We start from the raw sequence: 19172 nt of genomic DNA on the forward strand, positions 1-19172 counted from the left end.
CGATATTTTTCTGCACGAACGCGAGGAATGAAAAAAAAAAAAAAAAAAAAAAAAATATAGATAATATCGAAGAATAAATTTTATATAGACGAACGTTGCTTTGAGGCCCAAAAATCACGATTACATCCCTAGCAACCGGCTTCGAAACAACGTTGCCAGATTGGCGGAGCCGTATCGTGAATACAGGTTTCATACACGATTCTCTTGAAAGATGGTATCCTCTCTTCAGGGCTGCGCTATTGAATGTCCGATACACAGGGGCAGGCATATCGGAGTGACCCGCGGCGGCTTTGGATCGCAATTGTTTAATTAATATTTAATCGCGATTACGCGACTACGCGAAGAATCGGGGGAATCCATCGTCCACGGGAAAGAGAGAGAAATGTAGAAAGATAAGAAATACATTGGCATGCAGGCAACTGATGGATATAATGAAGTGGATAGCGTGACACAATGTTTTTTAACCTTTTATACCGGATGTGCCGAGATAAGCGGTAATTATAAATAATCGAAAAAATTATCACTCTCTTTTCCTTTCTCTCTCTCTCTCTCTCTCTCTCTCTCTCTCCTCTTTCTTTTTTCTATAATAATTTTTAATCTTAAGAAAAAATTTCAGCATAAATTATTTTCTAATAATATTAGCTTAAGAATAATAAAAATTATAATATATCCTAATGTATTACAAAAATATTTATAATTTCATAAAATTAAGATTTAAAAATAATTAAAATTTATACAACTAATAAAATATAAATAATTTAAAATTAATTCTTAAAAAATTATCTCTGTACACGTAATTCATAATTTCTATCCAAATGGGGGGGTTTAACGTAGCGTATTAATGTGAGAATTATAATGTAAACGAATGCTCTATAGAGAAGAGGTTCGTCGAACTTCCACGTATTACGTCAGTCATGAAACCAGTTCGTGAGTGACACCCACGCATGGGGATCGACATGATCCATGCTCGTTCGCCATAGTCAACGATCTACAGATTGACACGGAGTTAGGTGTGGTCGATGAGGACGACGCGATTCTTATCTTTGTTTAAATGGGATTATCAATATGACGCTCGCTTATCGGTTGCGCATATTTTTAGCGCTACCCCCGCAATCATTCTCGCTCCCAAGATAATTGTATTGAAAGCAAAAAATATTGTTCCAAGAGAACTCTACATCTTTTTGCGCTTGTTTCTTTTATCATTATTATAAAAGACTTTGAAAGTTGTAAAGAGCTCTATCAATTCATTAGCACGCTAGTTTAGGCTTTTGATATCTTAAAATATAAAGTTATTTTTAATAATTATTAATTAGCATGCTAATAAAAATTAATAATAATTCTTTTTGCAACGAAAAATACAAATCGATAAATAGAAATAAAATTAAGCTAAAAGAATAAATTTAATCTAAAATATATATATATATAATAATGCTTTTCGCAAATAAACTTTAAATAACAGCCATTTCTTCGATAATAGACCACCGTTAGAACGGAGAAAATTATTTGCTTATGCGATTCCCGTGGATACGAAAGTAACAGGAACGACCGGTTGTTCGAGTACTTCAATTCTCTTTAAACGACGCGACGATCGACCTACATTCGTAAAATCGTAAAATATCGGTCCTCCTTCTCGGGTTCCAGGAGCTCGAGGGCCTCCCCGACGCGCCCCGCGCCTTTTATTCCACGTGATACACGTATATTAATGTAACGGAACGTCGTCCCGAAACTTTCTCCGACCGCGGCGACGACGGTGGACCCATTAATAACCGACAATGATTATTATTTTCTGCCGTCGCCGACTGAGGTTACTAGGTGACCACGAATACGCGACTTGAATTTAGAACAACATCGACTGAGGTAGAATCCGTAAAACTTTTACGGATCGCTACGTGTGTGATTGCGAGATACTAATTTTTGAAATATCCTATTTTTCTGTTCTTTCGTTACAATCCCGGATATATAAAATTAATATTTTGAGAATTTTAATCTCGATAAAAATCATGATGAGAATCAAATGAGTATGTAATAATAATTACAAATAATTTTTCCTCTCCACAATCGCGGACTCCTCCGCGAAAAAGATTTGACAAGATCTATTGTCCTCGCAGAAAGCGACTTTAAAATGACAAGATCGTTAACGTTTAAAATTTTACATTAAAAAAAAAATATTGAAAATTTAAAATATTTTTTTCTTTTTTTTTAGATTATAAACAAAAAAAAGTTTTCACTATAAACGGAGACTGGAATACTCGATTTCCCCCCCCCTCCCCCCTCCCCCCCCCAAAAAAAATTGTCAAAAGAAAGAGGAATAAAGTAATATGTAAATACCTCTCGATCTTTTTAGAGAGAGATGAGCATGTATAAAAAAAAATGAATATATAAATAATATATTAATTAATTAATTAAATATTAATAATTACTATAAAATAATTCCTCGTCTTCTCTGTCTCGATCTCTTCTGCAACGATCGTCAGATCGTAGTAATTGCTTCGCGAATTACAGACTGGTGTAACTATAAGACAATAAGACGCTATGAAACGATCTTTGTATCATATAACTGGTTTCATACGATCTCGGGTAGTTAGGGGGACGTGCTCCAGTTAAGACAGCAACAATCTCTACCACCTGTAGGCCGTTACGCGTCCCCGCGCAAAACCATCATAAACGCGAACGTGTCGATCGTGTAAGTCCCATAATCGCTCCCAAGAGCGAGAGCGAAGCGAAGAGACCGATCCGATTACTATATAGCGCTTTCTAAGTATCGTTTTTCTCGCACGATTATAATTCTTTCGAGAGTAAATCGAGTGTTACGAGCTTGCTTTACCGCGTAATAAATCTTGGAGAAAAATTGAAGACTACCTAAGAGCAGATACGTCGCTCCAAATATCTCGTATAAAAAAATAGCAAGAGAATGAAATATATATAAAAATATGACAGATCCTGAAAAATATAGCAGCCATCAATGCGATAGCAATTACTTTGGCTGTCCGATAAAGACGGAAATCTTGCGGAAAGATTGATTTTAGGGCAGGAAATTAGCTGAATAGTTGGATAAAATTAAAGATGACGCAGGTAAGGAAGATTAAACCAGAAGCGAGGCATACACACAATTCATTTACAAATAGTAAAGGTTTGAAAATCTCACATTGATTTCGATTGGAATGTAATTTTAAAATTTTATTAAAGAATAAAGCGGGGGGACACGAAATACAATTCTATCGCAGACTTAATTAATTAATTTAAACAACAATTTCGAAATTCGTATATAAAATCAATATTATGGCGCATAAAAATTCCCTATATAATAAAGGTTCGATACGTACGTACTTAGATCAATAAAACCTTTTACACGCGCAACACTTTCCCCTTAAATATTCAACCCTCATTTATCTCGAAATTCGACATTCGCACCCGCATCGTTCGCGATGTTCGCGTGCGCATGTAAATTAAGCAGCACAAGGGATGGGGATACGCGGGGTGCTAACATGAAGCATTTCCTTCCGGTTGTGTCACGCGCGAAGGAGAGCGACGGGTGTTGCGAGGGTAGCGACGCCGAGATGATCGGTAACGGGAGACGGGGCGCCGGCGAGAGGGATCGCGATTTGGAGGAGGATGACGAGCTCGAGAACAGGGAGGAGAGGAGCTCGGAGAGTGGAGGAGGTGGTGGGGGTTTCGGTGGTTGGAGGTCCCACTTGCTCGGTGGGCTAACGCAACGCGTCAAATCCTGGTACTGGGGCGCCAGGCCCCTCGTAAGTTTTCCTATCCAGAGAACACACAATCTCTCTCTCTCTCTCTCTCTTTCTATCTTTTTTCTTTTTCTCTCTGACACGCACGATTTTATCTATTCGTTTCTTTTTTCTTCTTCTCTTGCCGTTTCTTTTTTATCTCGTGCTCTCCGTCACTTGGCACTTTGTCTCGCGGAAGGATGAGAGGTCAAGGATAAAAAAGGGAAAAATAGGGGAAAATATGTTGGAGTATAAAACCGGCAAGTTTTGATGAAGAATTAAATTTCGAAAAGAGATCTTAAATTTTTATTTCTTAGGTATATCATATTGTAATGTACTATTCTAATTTCTTATTTAATTCTAAATTTTTCAATCTTATTTATTTTTAAATTTTATTTATTTAATATTCAACAATAATCGAAACTTTTGTATTCATCTTTCGTTTGAATATAGAACTCCATTTGATAATTGGATGTAAAAAATTATTATGAAACTCTGTTTGTTTCAATCTTTTTAATCTCCTATATCTTTATTCTTATATTATTACAGATTTTTATTGCATATTTTAATTTAATTTTATAATTTTTATAATTCTATAATTTTTACTTTAAGATTTTCTTCATTTTTTGAGAAATATTCGCCATTGAAAGGGCGAAAGCATGAATATCGACATCGATTCGATAAACGAACAGGGTATACAATCAGCGCAACGAGTAGCGATTTTCATGTCGGGGCGAGGAAACGCGAAGAGACCGTTTCATCCGGATCTCGCCGGAAGTGCCGATAACATCTCGGCGAAAAATTACAATGCGAAGAGAAATCGTAATCGAGTCAATCGCGCAATTGCTTAACGCATTCAATGTCATAATAGAAAGAGAAATTATTATTGTAAATTATTTCTGAACATATCATCTTCTTTTATCTATTTTATTATATTCAAATAAACGATATATCTATATATTTTTTATTTTTACTTTTATCATTTACAATATCTAAAATGTGAAAAAAATTTACTTTTTATCATTTTATAGATTTATTGTCATTTATTTGTTTATTTAAAGAGGATAAATTTTTTTAACCACATTATTAAACTACGATTCGCGCGTTGTAAAGTTCAAATTTTTTTTTTCCTTCTCGCGCGAACAATCGAATTGTATATTATAACGAAGTGTAAATTGACAAGAGGGAAGAAGGAAAATAAGAGCGCAGTGCAATAAAGTCACGCGATAAAGCTCGCATTATACTGAGAGACAACGAGACTTCCGGCGAGATCGTCGTTGCATCTGTCGCATTTGAAATATCCGGGTTGCAAAATAATACGGGAGGAAAAAAAAAAAAAATTCGCGAGTGATGTAAAAAATTAAATGGATCAAAAATACGTTTAATTGATAATTCAATTATTTCCATCATACGATAAACGAGAAATGGATTAGAAAATTATACCTTTCGGAAAAAGATCTATTCAATTTCTTTCGCGGATAATCGTAATAAATGCCTAAAAGGTAGACTGGAAGGATAAATTAGCAATAAACGCGAAAATTAATGTTCGATTCGAGCTATCGGAAACATTTGCTCACTTAGGCATGAATTCTCTTTCCTAATTAAATTTCTCTTTTTTCTCTCTCTCTCTCTCTCTCTCTCTCTCTCTTTCTTTCTTTCTCTCTCATACACACACACACACACACACACACACACACACACACACACGTATCATACGATCAAGTGTCCTTGTGCTCCTAGAGCTAGCAAGATTTAGTCGACATAGCGTTAGGTGTTGTACATGTTTTTTATCTTAGATGTCTTGCACATGCTACTTTTTACGATATGTCCTTAAGCACGATCACTATTTTATAATTATACGTATATACGGAGCGTCTCACCTGCATCATGTCGAATTTCGATCATAGATTCAGGAGGAATCCGGAGCTAAATTTCCTCTTGTAGAAATTTCGAGGAAATTTCAATTGAAACGTAAAGTCGACAAATATGTAATAGAAATGAATAAACAGATTGAGGGAAAGGAATTATTTTTTCCGTAGCAAATAACGGTAAGAATAATACACACAATTCTGTTTCTTAAATTTAAACAAATTTCACGTCCTGTTTCTCTTCTGTAATTTCTGTCCCCTTTTAATAGCACTTTTATTTAAGTGCTCCATTGTTATGTAAATGGCGAGAATAGATAGATCGCGATGCGAAATTTATCCTCTGTTATGGTGAAATCTTTGCTAAGTAAATAATTGTCTTGTCGACTCTATCGCAAAGTCCGTCGTCGAAATTTGATTGCATGTGAGACTTTCCATATATACAACGTATATTATATACATACGTGCACGGGGATGTATATGCGCTATATATTCACATAGATGTCTTGGCATGCACGATCCACTTTACCTCACATGAAAAAACAGAGAAGAAATTTTGCGATTTAGTTAAACGGCAATCTGGCAAGATAGCTGTTGTCCTTTAGCGATCATAATTGCTTCGATAATTAATCGATAGAGATGCCGGAAAGATTCCTTAACGGCCTGTGTATAAAAAGAAAGAATTTCCGCAACGCCGTGCGAAAGAACACGATCTCAAATTAAAGGAAAACATTGTATTAGAAGAAAAACAAAGTCAATTACATCAGGATGCATCCGGGTGAGAGGAATTGAGTCTATATGACTCGCGGGATTAATACACCTTAACAAGTTTATCCGATTAATACGTAAAGTAATCAAACAAAAACTTTTGTAACGTAAGTTTTCTTGTACAACGGAAGCTCTCGATCGAACGTGTGAATCATCATGCGGCAGGAGCAGGACTCATTCCGTCCCGATATACGCACAGTATATGCACGCGTGCGTGCGTATTCGCTACTGCACTTGAGCACACTTTCACCATTTTCGCTTTACGTTTCTCTCAGGTAGCAAGTCGATCTAACTATCTCGATTTTCGTATCTTTCGGCCGTGAACTCGACAAATTTGACAACTGATAAGAGATACTAAAAATTAATTATTTCTTTATAAAGTGTTATTAATTATTATTAGTTAGAATAGACATTATGTATTATATGTATATAATCCATATTTGATTCAGTAGGAATGTAATATACCCTGTACAATTTTAGCTGTATAATTGATTAGCGTAATTAAAATTTGATATTAGAGTAATTATAAAATCTAATCAATTTTTTTTTTCACAGAACACACGCATTAATTGTGTGTGAAGATTAATCTAATATAGGAACCATTTTTATACAATATAATTTATTCAATAACTTATATAAAGACTAGTATCGAACAATAGGAGATACTCCATTTAAATGACGATTTTAATTATGTAGTGTGATAATTTTTTAACCAAAAATCGATCATTATCGTGCCAGTCCAATTGCACGAGTGTGTCAAGTGATAATTAAAAAAGTTCGAGAAATATAGCTCAAGAAAAATGATCGGGATCTTTTCAATCATCTTCTAATATAGTTTTTTATATCAATATAATATTATATAGTTATATATATATATATATATTTATTTTTTTATTATCACATGCATTTTTTTATCGATTTAAATTCTCCTGCCTTGTAGAGAAATTTTGGAGACCGATGAAATGGAAGAGAGCCGGTGTAATAGTTTATACAATTAGCGGAGTAATTAGTCGTACATTGAGCTCAGGTTATTAGTTATAGCTAGTATCGTTGATAAAGCGTCGCGATTGAAAAAAAAATGTCTCTGCTATCGATACATCGTTTCTACTGCGTTCACTCAAACGACCATAAGCCGGCCGTGTCGGAATCAGTGCCGACATTTGATTGGCGACAATTTAGTTGTACGATAACAACACCACCGCCACCACACCACCACAACTACCACTCTCTCTCTCTCTCTCTCTCTCTCTCTCTATCTATCTCTCCGAGCACCACCAACACCCAACTGCTACCAGCCTGCCATCAGCAAGCATGACTCAATTTTTCGACATATAATACTTGTGTGATCTATATATACGTACATATATTACATACATACTGATATGTATAGCCGTACACTATGTGTACGTTATATGTTTGCGCGTCAGCACATATATGTAATTTCACATACATGCACATGGATGATGTAATATTGCACGCAAAGGAAAAGCGGAACGATGGAGTCGAATAGAATAGAATGCAAGAAAAAGCGGATGTAAATGCGTTGGGAAGGAATTTCTGGCATTTTTTTATCGTCAAATTATATATATATATATTTTTTTTTCAATTTTTCTCCGTTATTAAATTCCTTCTAATTAAATCGAAAAATTGCACTATTACTCTTAAAATATCTTCTTTGTTTTTTATTGAAAGTTCGCTATTAAAATTATAGAATGAGAATATAAAGATACTTTCACTACTTCATAATTACGATATATCACTTTCCATTTCTTCGCTACTGTTTTTATTTAATATCCACAGCACGCTAGATAAGGCATGCGAGACGAGAAAGTATCGAGAGGATAGAATTGGAATGCATCACGAATATGCATCCGTTTCAAATACACTTCTCTCCATCAGCTTCCGATCCGGAGCACTTTCGCATTTTATACGTCGGGATTAACATTTCACGGAGGAATGTGCTTTAAAGTTACGAGTGTTCGAGAATTATTCGCGTTATTCTCGCGCGCCTCTATAAATATTTATATTACGTAAGAGAAGCCTACGTGAGGATTATCAGAACGCTCCTCTTCCACTGCAGCGTGCACGCGAATACGCTATCATAAGCCTTTTTAACTCTTATGTGCTATCATCGTGCGCGCGCGTCTATGTATGTGTGCATTCGGATAATTTTTCGGATACGCTGCAGCAGCCACGTGCGATTTATTTTCAACGATCACACACAAATCTATTTCTTCAAATAAAATTATTTAAATACAAAAGTATTTAAATTATATCGGACAGACAATATTATATATAATTCTTAACGATTATAAAAAATTATTATTGCCTATATAATTTAAATAATTATAAAATTTTAAAAATTTAGACACCATTTAAAATATTATAATAGTTGCTTTATCAAAGTCATGTATATTTCATTTTTTTTTTTTTTTTCTTAAATATATAACTTGAAAAATTCTAGATAATTTTTGATATTCAAAATTCCCCCCAAAAATGGGCTTATTTATTATATTTGTGGAATTATAATTTGATAGAAAATTTAGAAATTTGACAGTTTCAAATATTCAAGTATAATACGAAGGATCTTGCTTGTACTTGAAAATTTGATAAAATGCAAGTGTGTGGTCAATTGATTTCCGTTTGCTGACGCGAAATCGACGAACGGGTCTGGTGCTCTCGACTATCGCTGTTCGAATGCAAACTATGTACGTTCCAGGAGCTCGCGCACAAGCTCTCGCGGAGCTTCGACATGCAGGAGGCACAGCTGTTGGAAGAGGGTGGTCCCGGCGGCGGGCCCGCCGGAAGCGGAACCGCGGGGGGCCCGCCGCGACGGCATCACAGCGTGCAACGACTGACCCGCAGCGAGATGTCCGAACGACGCGAAGAGGACGGCGCCCTGGTGGTGCCCGATCATCAGGGCAACCTGCGCATCACCGTGAAAAAGACCAAATCGATTCTGGGCATCGCCATTGAAGGCGGCGCCAACACCAAGCACCCACTGCCCCGGATCATCAACATACACGTGAGTGTTCTTGCGAAAAATATTATAGTTTAATTTATTATAATTTATATTAATATCATAAATTACGAAAAATTACTTCCGAATAATTAAAGTCGAAAGGATATCGATTTGGAAGAAAGATCAGAGCTGGAAAAATCAAACTGTAAGATCTTGAATTTACGCGCATACACATAACACGAATACACACAGGATCAAGTTAGAATAAAGTTAGAATAGAATCAAGAGATTATATTAAAGAAGAATTTTAAATCATTAGGTCAAAGATCGTCGAGTTAAAAGAAAATGCAAGAAATATCGAGTCAGAAGAAAGTTCGAATAAAGTTGGGGAATATGTCGAGTTTATAGACGGAAACATAAAGCTAATAATGTTTTAGATATCACTTTTTCTGTTTTAATTATATGTAAATAGATAATACGTTTTTTTTTTATCTTTGAATTTTTAAATTCGAAGCTTAATTATTTTATGCGATATATTTAATAATGGAAATTTAAAAATGGCATTCTACATAAAATGTTATATATACATTCTTGAGATTAAAGGAACGCGTACTTTATAAAGCATCCCATAATTATCTGTAGTACGTTAATGATACTAATTAATATTTTCCGAATCTTTTTAATAAAATCAATTACGTTAAAATATTATCTCATATATTACGTTATACCAGAGATTCGATTTTAATGAAGTTCGGGTCCACTGGTACGCACGATTAATAATCTCCGGCGAATTTATTGCCGGCGCCATTTACGACGGCATAAACAATATTATGCCATAAATGTGGCTAACGCATCATCTGTGATAATTTGTTGCAGGACAATGGAGCAGCTTACGAGGCTGGCGGCCTCGAAGTCGGCCAGCTTATCCTTGAGGTCGATGGTCAGAAAGTTGAAGGTATTGGGCTAGCAAGACCAAAATTTTATATTTTTTTATAATCTGTTAATTTTGTAATATTTTTTTAACCATGTCTCTAGGACTTTATACAGTCTGAGATTAAAATTTCAAGGGATATTTAAATTTAAGTTTCAAGGCAAATTTAAATTCAGATTTTAATTTATCCCAAAAGAACTTTTAAAATGATAAATTACTTTTTTTTTTTTTTTTTAATGATAATGATTAGCCTTAACAATTAATATATATAATTATAAGATTGATAAATTTATATTAAATTCAATTCTGAGCAACAATTAATTGTGCATTATTTGCAGGGCTTCATCATCAGGAGGTCGCGCGGCTGATCGCCGAATCGTTCGCGCGCCGCGATCGTAACGAGATCGAGTTTCTGGTGGTGGAGGCGAAGAAGAGCAACTTGGAGCCGAAGCCGACGGCGCTCATATTCCTGGAAGCGTAGCAGGAATCTCCCACCTCCGAGCCGGAACCACCGTAGCTCAGTCTGACCGAAGCTCGGCCAGCGGCGATTTAGCTCGAGCTCGGGCTCGAGACTCGAATCTATAGTCAAAAGAGCTATAGTCGAAGAGATTTAATCTTGAGAGAGATCACTTCGGATTGCTCCATTCGAATTGCCGAGCTGTCGATTAGCTGCTAATTGTTTAACCTGGCCCTGGTGGTGGGAATTCCACTTTACTTCACGAGTTACAACACTTTTGCGTGGAGAGAAGAGCAAAGAGGCGGTGGTCTGGGACCGGCGTTGACAGATTCTGATATTCCGACTCTTTGGAAGGCCGTTTTGAAAAGTCGTGAAATCGAGAAATCGCTAATGGCTAACGAGAAGTCCCTGCAAAGTTCCTGGCAGTCGTGTACTCGCTCGGACTTTTCCGCCCCCGCGATTGACTGGAGATCGCGCGCGAACAAGAGTTAACTCACCGTGTAAATACATACCGCTATTGTACATATTCTTACAACAGACAGTTCGATAGAAGAAGCAAATTAGTCATATATGTCACGAGGGAGAACCGGTGAATTCCGAGGATTCCCGGCAACGCCGGTCCCGATCTAAAATCGGAACTTAATTCACCAATTAATTGCACGATATCATCGTCGCGATGCAGCTCGACGCAGCGAAGCGCCGAGGGTGCATTAGGGTTATTTTTCGCAACACCTCGAAGACGGAAGGAAGATCATATATATTTTATTTTTCATCGTCCATGGTCATTTGGAGGATTAAAAAATGCGAAGAATCGTGCAATGTGCCAAATTAACTAACGCAAGCCGTATACTAATAAAAACTATATAATCGATAAGAGATTGATTTGGAAAGAAAGGAGGGAAGAGAGGAATAAACATTGAGAGAAACGCGTCAAGAGCAGAAAATATGCGAGAAAATGCAACGAGAGAGAATGCGGACCTACATGCTCATAGTGTAGCTGCGTGAACGATTACCTCACAGATACACTCATAGACAAACAAACACACACACAATATTCGCTTTTAACACGAATATTATAATCGTGCAAGAAATCCGAGTTTTGACGACGCAAATTCGTGTCGATTCGAGCCGAGATTGATAATCGCGACGTTAATTATATATATAATTATGAGAGTTATGGCAGACATTTGTATTCAAAAGGTAGAAGGATGCAAGTCCTAAAGGATACAAGTCCAACATGAAGAAAAGCTTGGAAAGTTTCGAAATTACGTCCGCGCGATTTATTGAAATAAACTTGAAATTTTATATGCATTAAATAATACAGCTAAATATATAAGTCAAGGAAATATGGAATGACGTTAAATCAAATATCGAAAATGGAATAGATATAAAATTCGCGCTTTCGACTTAGCAATCCTTAAGTTTGGATTTATTTCAAATAATTTTGGACTCGCTTCTTTCTGCTTCCTGGATACGATCAAGTTGATCAAGATTCTCGTTAATTTGAGTGATTAGGTGTCATTCGGCTGGCTCTCGAAATCGCGCCTAATAACGCTTAGTAGTTTGTTAAATGTTACTGTATAGATTTAACGTTGACGTAGTCGATAGACGTTGATTCGTCGCTAGGACGTTACGCGTTGTTCGTTTATTGCGTTGTCAGTTGTGTGTTAGAGAATTTTTCCTCTCTCGGACACGTAATATTTATATTCGCCAACAATTTAATCGAATTATCTTGGCGTAATTTTTCACATTAAAATTAATCGAATTCTTAAATGAAGAATAAAGATATATTCTGTTATATCTATATTTTGAGATTAACCTAGTTTTAATTTTCCTACTAAAGTAACTTTCTAAATTACCATCCTTTTCTAATTTGATTTTTAATATTCGTGAGAGAAAAATTTAATTGCTGACAAAAGAAAAAATTGAAAATTAATATCTTAGTTAAAATTAAAGTGGAAAAAGATAAGCCATTTTTACACATCTTGTATACGCGACAGATATATCGTGATCCGAGAGAAAGGGTTAATAATAATATTCTGTTGACTATCGAGTATAGCCGAAATATATCGATGATCGTCATCGAAGCGGAATTAACGACGATCTTGATCGAGATCGAAATGATTGTTAAATTGCGGATGTTGTTAAGGCTTAAAAGAAATATATTACTCACGTACACACTATGTACACACGTATTTATATACATGTACGTATAAGTATTATGGTATGAGAACTACCGTAGTGGAATTGCAAATCGTACCTATCTACTAGGCGTCTCGCGCCGCGCGGAGGAAAAAATAATTTAAAAAGTAAAAAGAAAATTTTAAATATAATAAGAACGTACACGCGCGGTATTTTCAAAGAGAAACTATAAAAAATTAGAGATGCGCGCAACATAGTAAAGGCCTGATCGAGTTCGAGTTCAAGCGAAGAGAAATCGCGGACGATCCTCTCGCGACGAGAATCTCGGGAAAAAAAGTTTGCTCGACAAATTTATGAATCTCTAGGAAAAACGCCGCGTTTAAAAATCAAATAAAAACGAAATATCTTTTATATTTCATTTCCGTAAAATTAAACACGTCACCTTAAATACTTTCAACATCGTTGTTGGATTTTTGTGCGAATTTGATTTACTTGTAGTTGAGAGAAACGAAAAAGATTAAATTACTGAAAGAAGAATCCATTATATCTTTTTTTTCTTCTTTTCCTACTATAAATTACTAATAATCATAATACGCAAAAAATCAAAGTTCGCTTTATTCCCTCAAGCCGGAAAAATTTATCTAAGCAACGGGATACTAAATGCATTTCATTCTCGTGAATGTGTATTATTCTGACGAGTAGGTGCAAATCACAAAATAATTCGATTAACTGAATCACGAAGATACTCAAAATTATTAAATATTATATTCATATAGATAAGCGATAAAGAGAGAGAGAGAAAAAAAAAAGAATAGTAACGGAATATGTATTTTGATACGATAATTGCTCATCTGAGAAAATAACTCGATCGTCCGCGATTTCTCCGATTAAAACAAAAATAAAAAAGTTAAAACTGTAGAATATATGCGTGCGAGCAATATTGCGCTGTTGTACGAATGCCAAATCGAGCCACAAGCGAAGCAAAGGGAAATACTCAACTACAGTATCTAGACGATTAATCTCTTGACACATGGTACAATATATTATATATATTATATACATGTATTATATATAAATTCTATACATTTTTTCACAATTGAGTTTGCATATAAAGCATAATTAAAATACTAATTGTTTTTGTCAAATATATAGTAAGTTGAACGTTAAAATTAAAATTAAATTAACATTAAAATTAAATTAAATTAAATTTGAGATAAAAAATTTGATAGAAACTCTTTCATTATTAATTAAACTTGATTAAATTTAATTCGCATAAGTTTTTTTTTCATTTCTATGCTGTGATAAGTTTTCCTTCCATCACAAAGAAAAAAAAAAAAAAAAAGAAATTTTTTTTTATTTAATCGAGAAATCATCACATACATGTAAGAGATTAATAATCGAAGGTTTCAGCAAATGTGCCAAAAAGTTTGCGCTTAATTACACCGATCAACGATAATAGCGGTTTCAGCTGGTATCGTCACGTATCGGAAAAGAAGGAAGGCAACAATAAATCGAGAAGAATTTCCCAGAGCATACTCAAATCTTTTCTTGGCTATTCCTTTGTAACGCACGCACACGGGAGCATAATGAGTCGCTTTAATCACTATGTCGTAGATGAGAAGATGAACGAAAAATATCGAGAAGGGAACTAAAAGCGAGATATGAGCTAACGAGAAAACCGAGTTTGCGCTTCTCATTTCCCTTCGGATGAGAGAGAGAGAAAAAAAAAATTTCTCTCGTTAGATTAAGATGAGAATTATTCGAAAGGATCCAAGCATCGGACTCGAAAGACGAGAAAGGACCGAGGGGTGGCTCGAGGATTTCGAAAAGCGACGGGGAAAAAGCGCTGTAAGAGGGGACTTGACAGATTAAATAAGATGAGATATTTTTGTAAAGCTTTCGATGTACCGCAATCCCAGAAAAATGTTTCCAAGATCTCAGCTGAGACATATCCGATAATGCCTTATCGCTTTTAAAAATCAAGAACTATTAAGGGAACGCGCTATGCGAGAAGGACAGAAGATCGAAATTGTCAGACACACCTGATACACGACCCTAATCCATTTCCCGCCTTCCGAGATAAACAAATCGCGAGACACTCTCGGTAGCGCTTAAAAATGATCATACATGTATAACAATACAGTATGAATAATCATGAAAAAAATCTTTTCTTTTTCAAGATTTTTTCAATTTTTTCAATTTTTTTTTTTTTTTTTAACCTTCTTTAACTATAAAGTTAAAGGAAGATTTCTAAGAAAAGAATGGCAATGGATAATCGAAATAATGTAAAAAGATGTAAAAAGAAAGAGAGATTAAATTGCGCAATGTAAACAGAGTATTAATTAATTAGCATCGCGGATTTCTATAAGTAACATTTATTTATTTTCACATGCATGCAAGCACGAAACTTTCGAACCGCTACTTTTACGCTCTAATTAAGCTGTGCTCGAAATCTCGCCCCGAGTGAGAGTCTTATGATACTTTTTAAACGATAGTTTTCTCACATAAAAGTAGATGATCTTATCTTTCTGAATTTTTCTCGAAAATCTCGTGTAAGTTAAAAAAATATAGCTATCTAAATTTAAAATTGTGCCACTTTCGCAATATAATATATTACAAGATTTACACACGATAAATCATTTAATTATATTAATGCGCTCCTGTATTTTTTAATGAAATAACATGATAAAATCTTTCCGACTATCGTTGATCCCTAATAGCTTTAAACTGCGTATAATTTCTTATTTCTCATATTTAAAAAAAAAAAAAAGAACAAATCCAAGATATCTCATATGATATATTATCATTCAATGATCGAATATAAAATCGACATTAAGCGACGATTAAAAAGTCTCGCGTAATTCCTAGCTCTTATTTATTTCTATTGCAATTCGAAAAAAGAAAGAGAGAGAGAGAGAGAGAGAGAGAGAGAGAAGCGAAAGAAATACTGAAAGAAATATATCACGTCACGCGAGAGATAATTTTTTTAAATTAATTTATTCATGTGCAAAATGGAAATTAATAAACCAGGATTGTAATGATAATTCCTTTTTTAATGTTATCTATAATACAATGTGATAAGAGTCATAAGAATTCGCGTGACACGGCAATAGCGCGTCCCATCATTAAAACTGACATGTAAAAAAAAAAAAAAAAAAAAACCCCCAGTATAATTGTAATCGTAATTTATTATTGTACATACGTAGGATCACGTTCATGCGCGTTTCATAGATCATCCCTTTTGCAATCAAACTTATACATCTCTGACATATACACGGTAACGTCTATCTACCCACCCACGTACACAAACAGTCGGATATATAAGATGCATGGATCAAAGCGAAATCAAACGCGCCGGATTGCGTTAACTGAATAATTCGTCACTTTATTGTACGCCTCGAGGAAAAATGTTGTTGCAAAAAAATAAATACGAGAAAATAAGATCACCTCGCGTACATACACGACCACATAAAATCACATGCCAGAAAGCGATTGTGACACGTGAAAGCGTAGCGTGTAGCTCACGGCACGGCATGGCACGTGCGAGCGCGCGCTGCCATTATTATTATTATTATTGTTCTTATCATTATGATGATTATGGTGATTATTATTACTACGATGATGACGTTTATTATTACTATAATTGAATAAAACGTTCACCACGAGGATCAGCCTTGTCGCTCTAATCTCCTATATTCCTCTTTAAAAATTCTCCCTTCTCTCCTCCTTGCGTGCTTCTTCCTGATTTAAATGTTAACATATTTTTTTTTAATGCTATCTAAATAATATATTTAATTAATGCTTATTAAAATATTTAAAAATAATTATGTAAGCATTTAGACGCATCACACTTTACATGGATTTTCCATATTAATCATTTTAATTTTTATGTAGTGAATGAGTTTGATAGTTCGAGTAATTTATTTTTCAGATTGAAATTACTTCTCAAAAGAAGATGCTCAAAATATTTGTAATTATCACTTCCTCGCGTTTATTTGCAAAACAACTTTGAGTCCACTTCCTCGTCATTTTCTTCAAGAAAAAACAAATAAAACGAAGATCTGTTTTATGTTGACATTTTTTACATACCAATTTCGCGAAAACAAATCGTTCACTTTCCTTCGTAGACAAAAGCATATGCTATAAGCTCGTTCTCATTTGCGTCATTCGCCCGCCATGAAATTTATAGTTTGACGTAACAGGGAAGAAAGCCAAAGCTCCCTTGCGCTGTGCTATTAAAACGCGATCATCAATAGCACTGAGATTGTGTATCAAGAGTCGTTTCGCCCAAATTACTCTGCCGGCTTTCTCAACAAGTGGCAGTGCCTTGTAGAGGCAAGATAAAATTTTTATTTTCGGTTTATCGCCTCTTTCTATTATATATTATTTAAAATATTAATAAAATATACGAAGAAAAAAAAAGAAGTGGCAAATATAGAAATAACAATAATAATGATTAATAAAAGAGAATCATATCCTGTCATTTCTTAATGATTTTCCTAACTTTCAAGAATTTTTTCTTGTTTTATCACTTGATTAATTAATAATAATAGTAATTTCCAATATATAAGAACAAGTTATATGTTTAAAACTATAAATAATATAAAGCTATTTTAAAAATACGAGGAACTAACGCCTCTTGTCTGCTTGCAAAGTACATAATGTTGTTTCAAAAATAAATTCGCGCGGCAAAAATAGAAATATGTTTTCCCATTGAGAAAGATAAAAGTACAACGCGCGCGGAAACGCCAAAATTAGAAGAGAGAGAGAGAGAGAGAAAGAGAGAATTTTCACCCACACAAATTCCTCTCCACAGTTTACACGAAATGCGATATGTAACTCGCATCTAATCGATAAAGAGGAACAAGTCTCTTACGCAACAGAACGAATGCACACGTGGCGTATAATCCTGTTAAGGATCGTGCGAGGGTCGCAAATTGTCTCAAATTTACGAATTCACGTCTGCAAAACTCTGTTCCATAAAAAAAAAAAAAAAAAAAAAACTTGCTTTAATCGCAAAAAAAGATTTAATTCTATTTTAAGTAAAATTAGATTAAATTCAAAATAAATGTAAAATCGTAAGCGCACTGAAATAAAATTAAATAAAATTTTTGATTAAATTAAATCTGATATTTCCTTTCAATTATTTAACATTCTATGTTATTTTAAAATTCTTTTATTAATTCGTTTACGAGAATCATTATTATCAATTTAACGCAAAGAATGAAATGTGTGATCGTGTTTGATCGATAAAATCCTTTTGGAAACGAAACGGATGCTAGAAGCGGGGAGCGGGGGGAGGGGGAATTAGAAATGCAATTTGACTAAGCTTCCATTGAGTTTGTGGATTAAACGAGCCGTGACCGGCCGCACATGTCGATCTAATTTTTAACACAACACGTGCAAGCGAGAGTTCCTAGGGTGAAATCCGTTCGTACGTTATTTCGCGGTTTGGTGTCTGTTGAAATTGCTACAAAACTGCAATTACAATAATTTGCCATAGAAACTTGTTATACTTCGTCTCATCTGTTTGGTTATACGTAATAATATTGTAATATTTATAATTGATGTTTAATATTATAATTTTACATAATAATATATGATTTCACACAGAAGTATTACTTTGCAATTTGATAAACTTCCTTAATAAATATTTGATACAAAATTAGCTTTCGCATAGATAAAGGAAAGAACTTCTACTTTTATATTTAAGGTAACATTTTCCTTTTTACGCTCAAGAGAATAAAGTGTATGAAAAAAATTTTCAATTTATTTCACATTAGAAATTTAAAGTTCTTTTGTTCGTAATTTTTTGTAATTGTTCGTAAAAAACTCATTTAATAGTCGATCGTCAATTAATTGTGAAAAGCACACGCATCACGATCCCCTTCCAAAGGATGACACGATAAGCACGTATTCGTGGCAGATGTGATTTCTCGCGTGTCACGATCCTCAATCCTAACTGAGGAGAGATTTCAAGGCGCTTCGGAGCGTCTTTCTTGATTCACCGACAATATGGGGATCGATGATAACCGGTGTAAACCCGAAACGACAGACGGAGATCCGACTGTTTCCGTCTGCGGAGACGCAGATGCGCCTTTACAAACGCGCGCGTGCCCATCACAATGGATCGATTGCGGATCTCTCGTAGATCGAACAATGCTTGGCCTACCGGACGGATGAAGACACTAACCGACAAAGGAAACAGAGAAAGATACATATATATATCAATCTCCCGAAAAATAAACCATTTCTCTCAACAATCGCAGATATTCGCGGACTCGGAAAAGATCTCTCGTAAAATTGCCGCTGATAGATTTTT

The 19172-nt window shown here is 34.8% G+C and overlaps 1 protein-coding gene across 7 annotated transcripts in view; it reads left to right on the forward strand.

Moving 5' to 3' along the window:
- Positions 1-16632, forward strand: part of Dysc (whirlin protein dyschronic) — a 66127-nt gene extending 49495 nt beyond the window's left edge. For 3 of the 7 annotated variants that reach the window (XM_070292994.1, XM_070292989.1, XM_070292990.1), the window contains 4 exons: positions 3522-3749; positions 9078-9383; positions 10197-10275; positions 10590-16632. In XM_070292994.1, coding sequence (XP_070149095.1) covers positions 3522-3749; positions 9078-9383; positions 10197-10275; positions 10590-10732 — 756 coding nt within the window. In that variant the 3' untranslated portion in view covers positions 10733-16632. The remainder of the gene's footprint in view (positions 1-3521; positions 3750-9077; positions 9384-10196; positions 10276-10589) is intronic. The other 4 variants (XM_070292992.1, XM_070292993.1, XM_070292991.1 and 1 more) reach the window with 2 other exon arrangements.
- The last annotated feature ends 2540 nt before the right edge of the window (positions 16633-19172 follow it).

Source organism: Polyergus mexicanus, unplaced genomic scaffold, assembly GCF_030449975.1.
Source record: "Polyergus mexicanus isolate NDT 795.1 unplaced genomic scaffold, iyPolMexi1.0 SCAF_3, whole genome shotgun sequence".
In the NCBI taxonomy this organism is placed as follows: domain Eukaryota; kingdom Metazoa; phylum Arthropoda; class Insecta; order Hymenoptera; family Formicidae; genus Polyergus; species Polyergus mexicanus.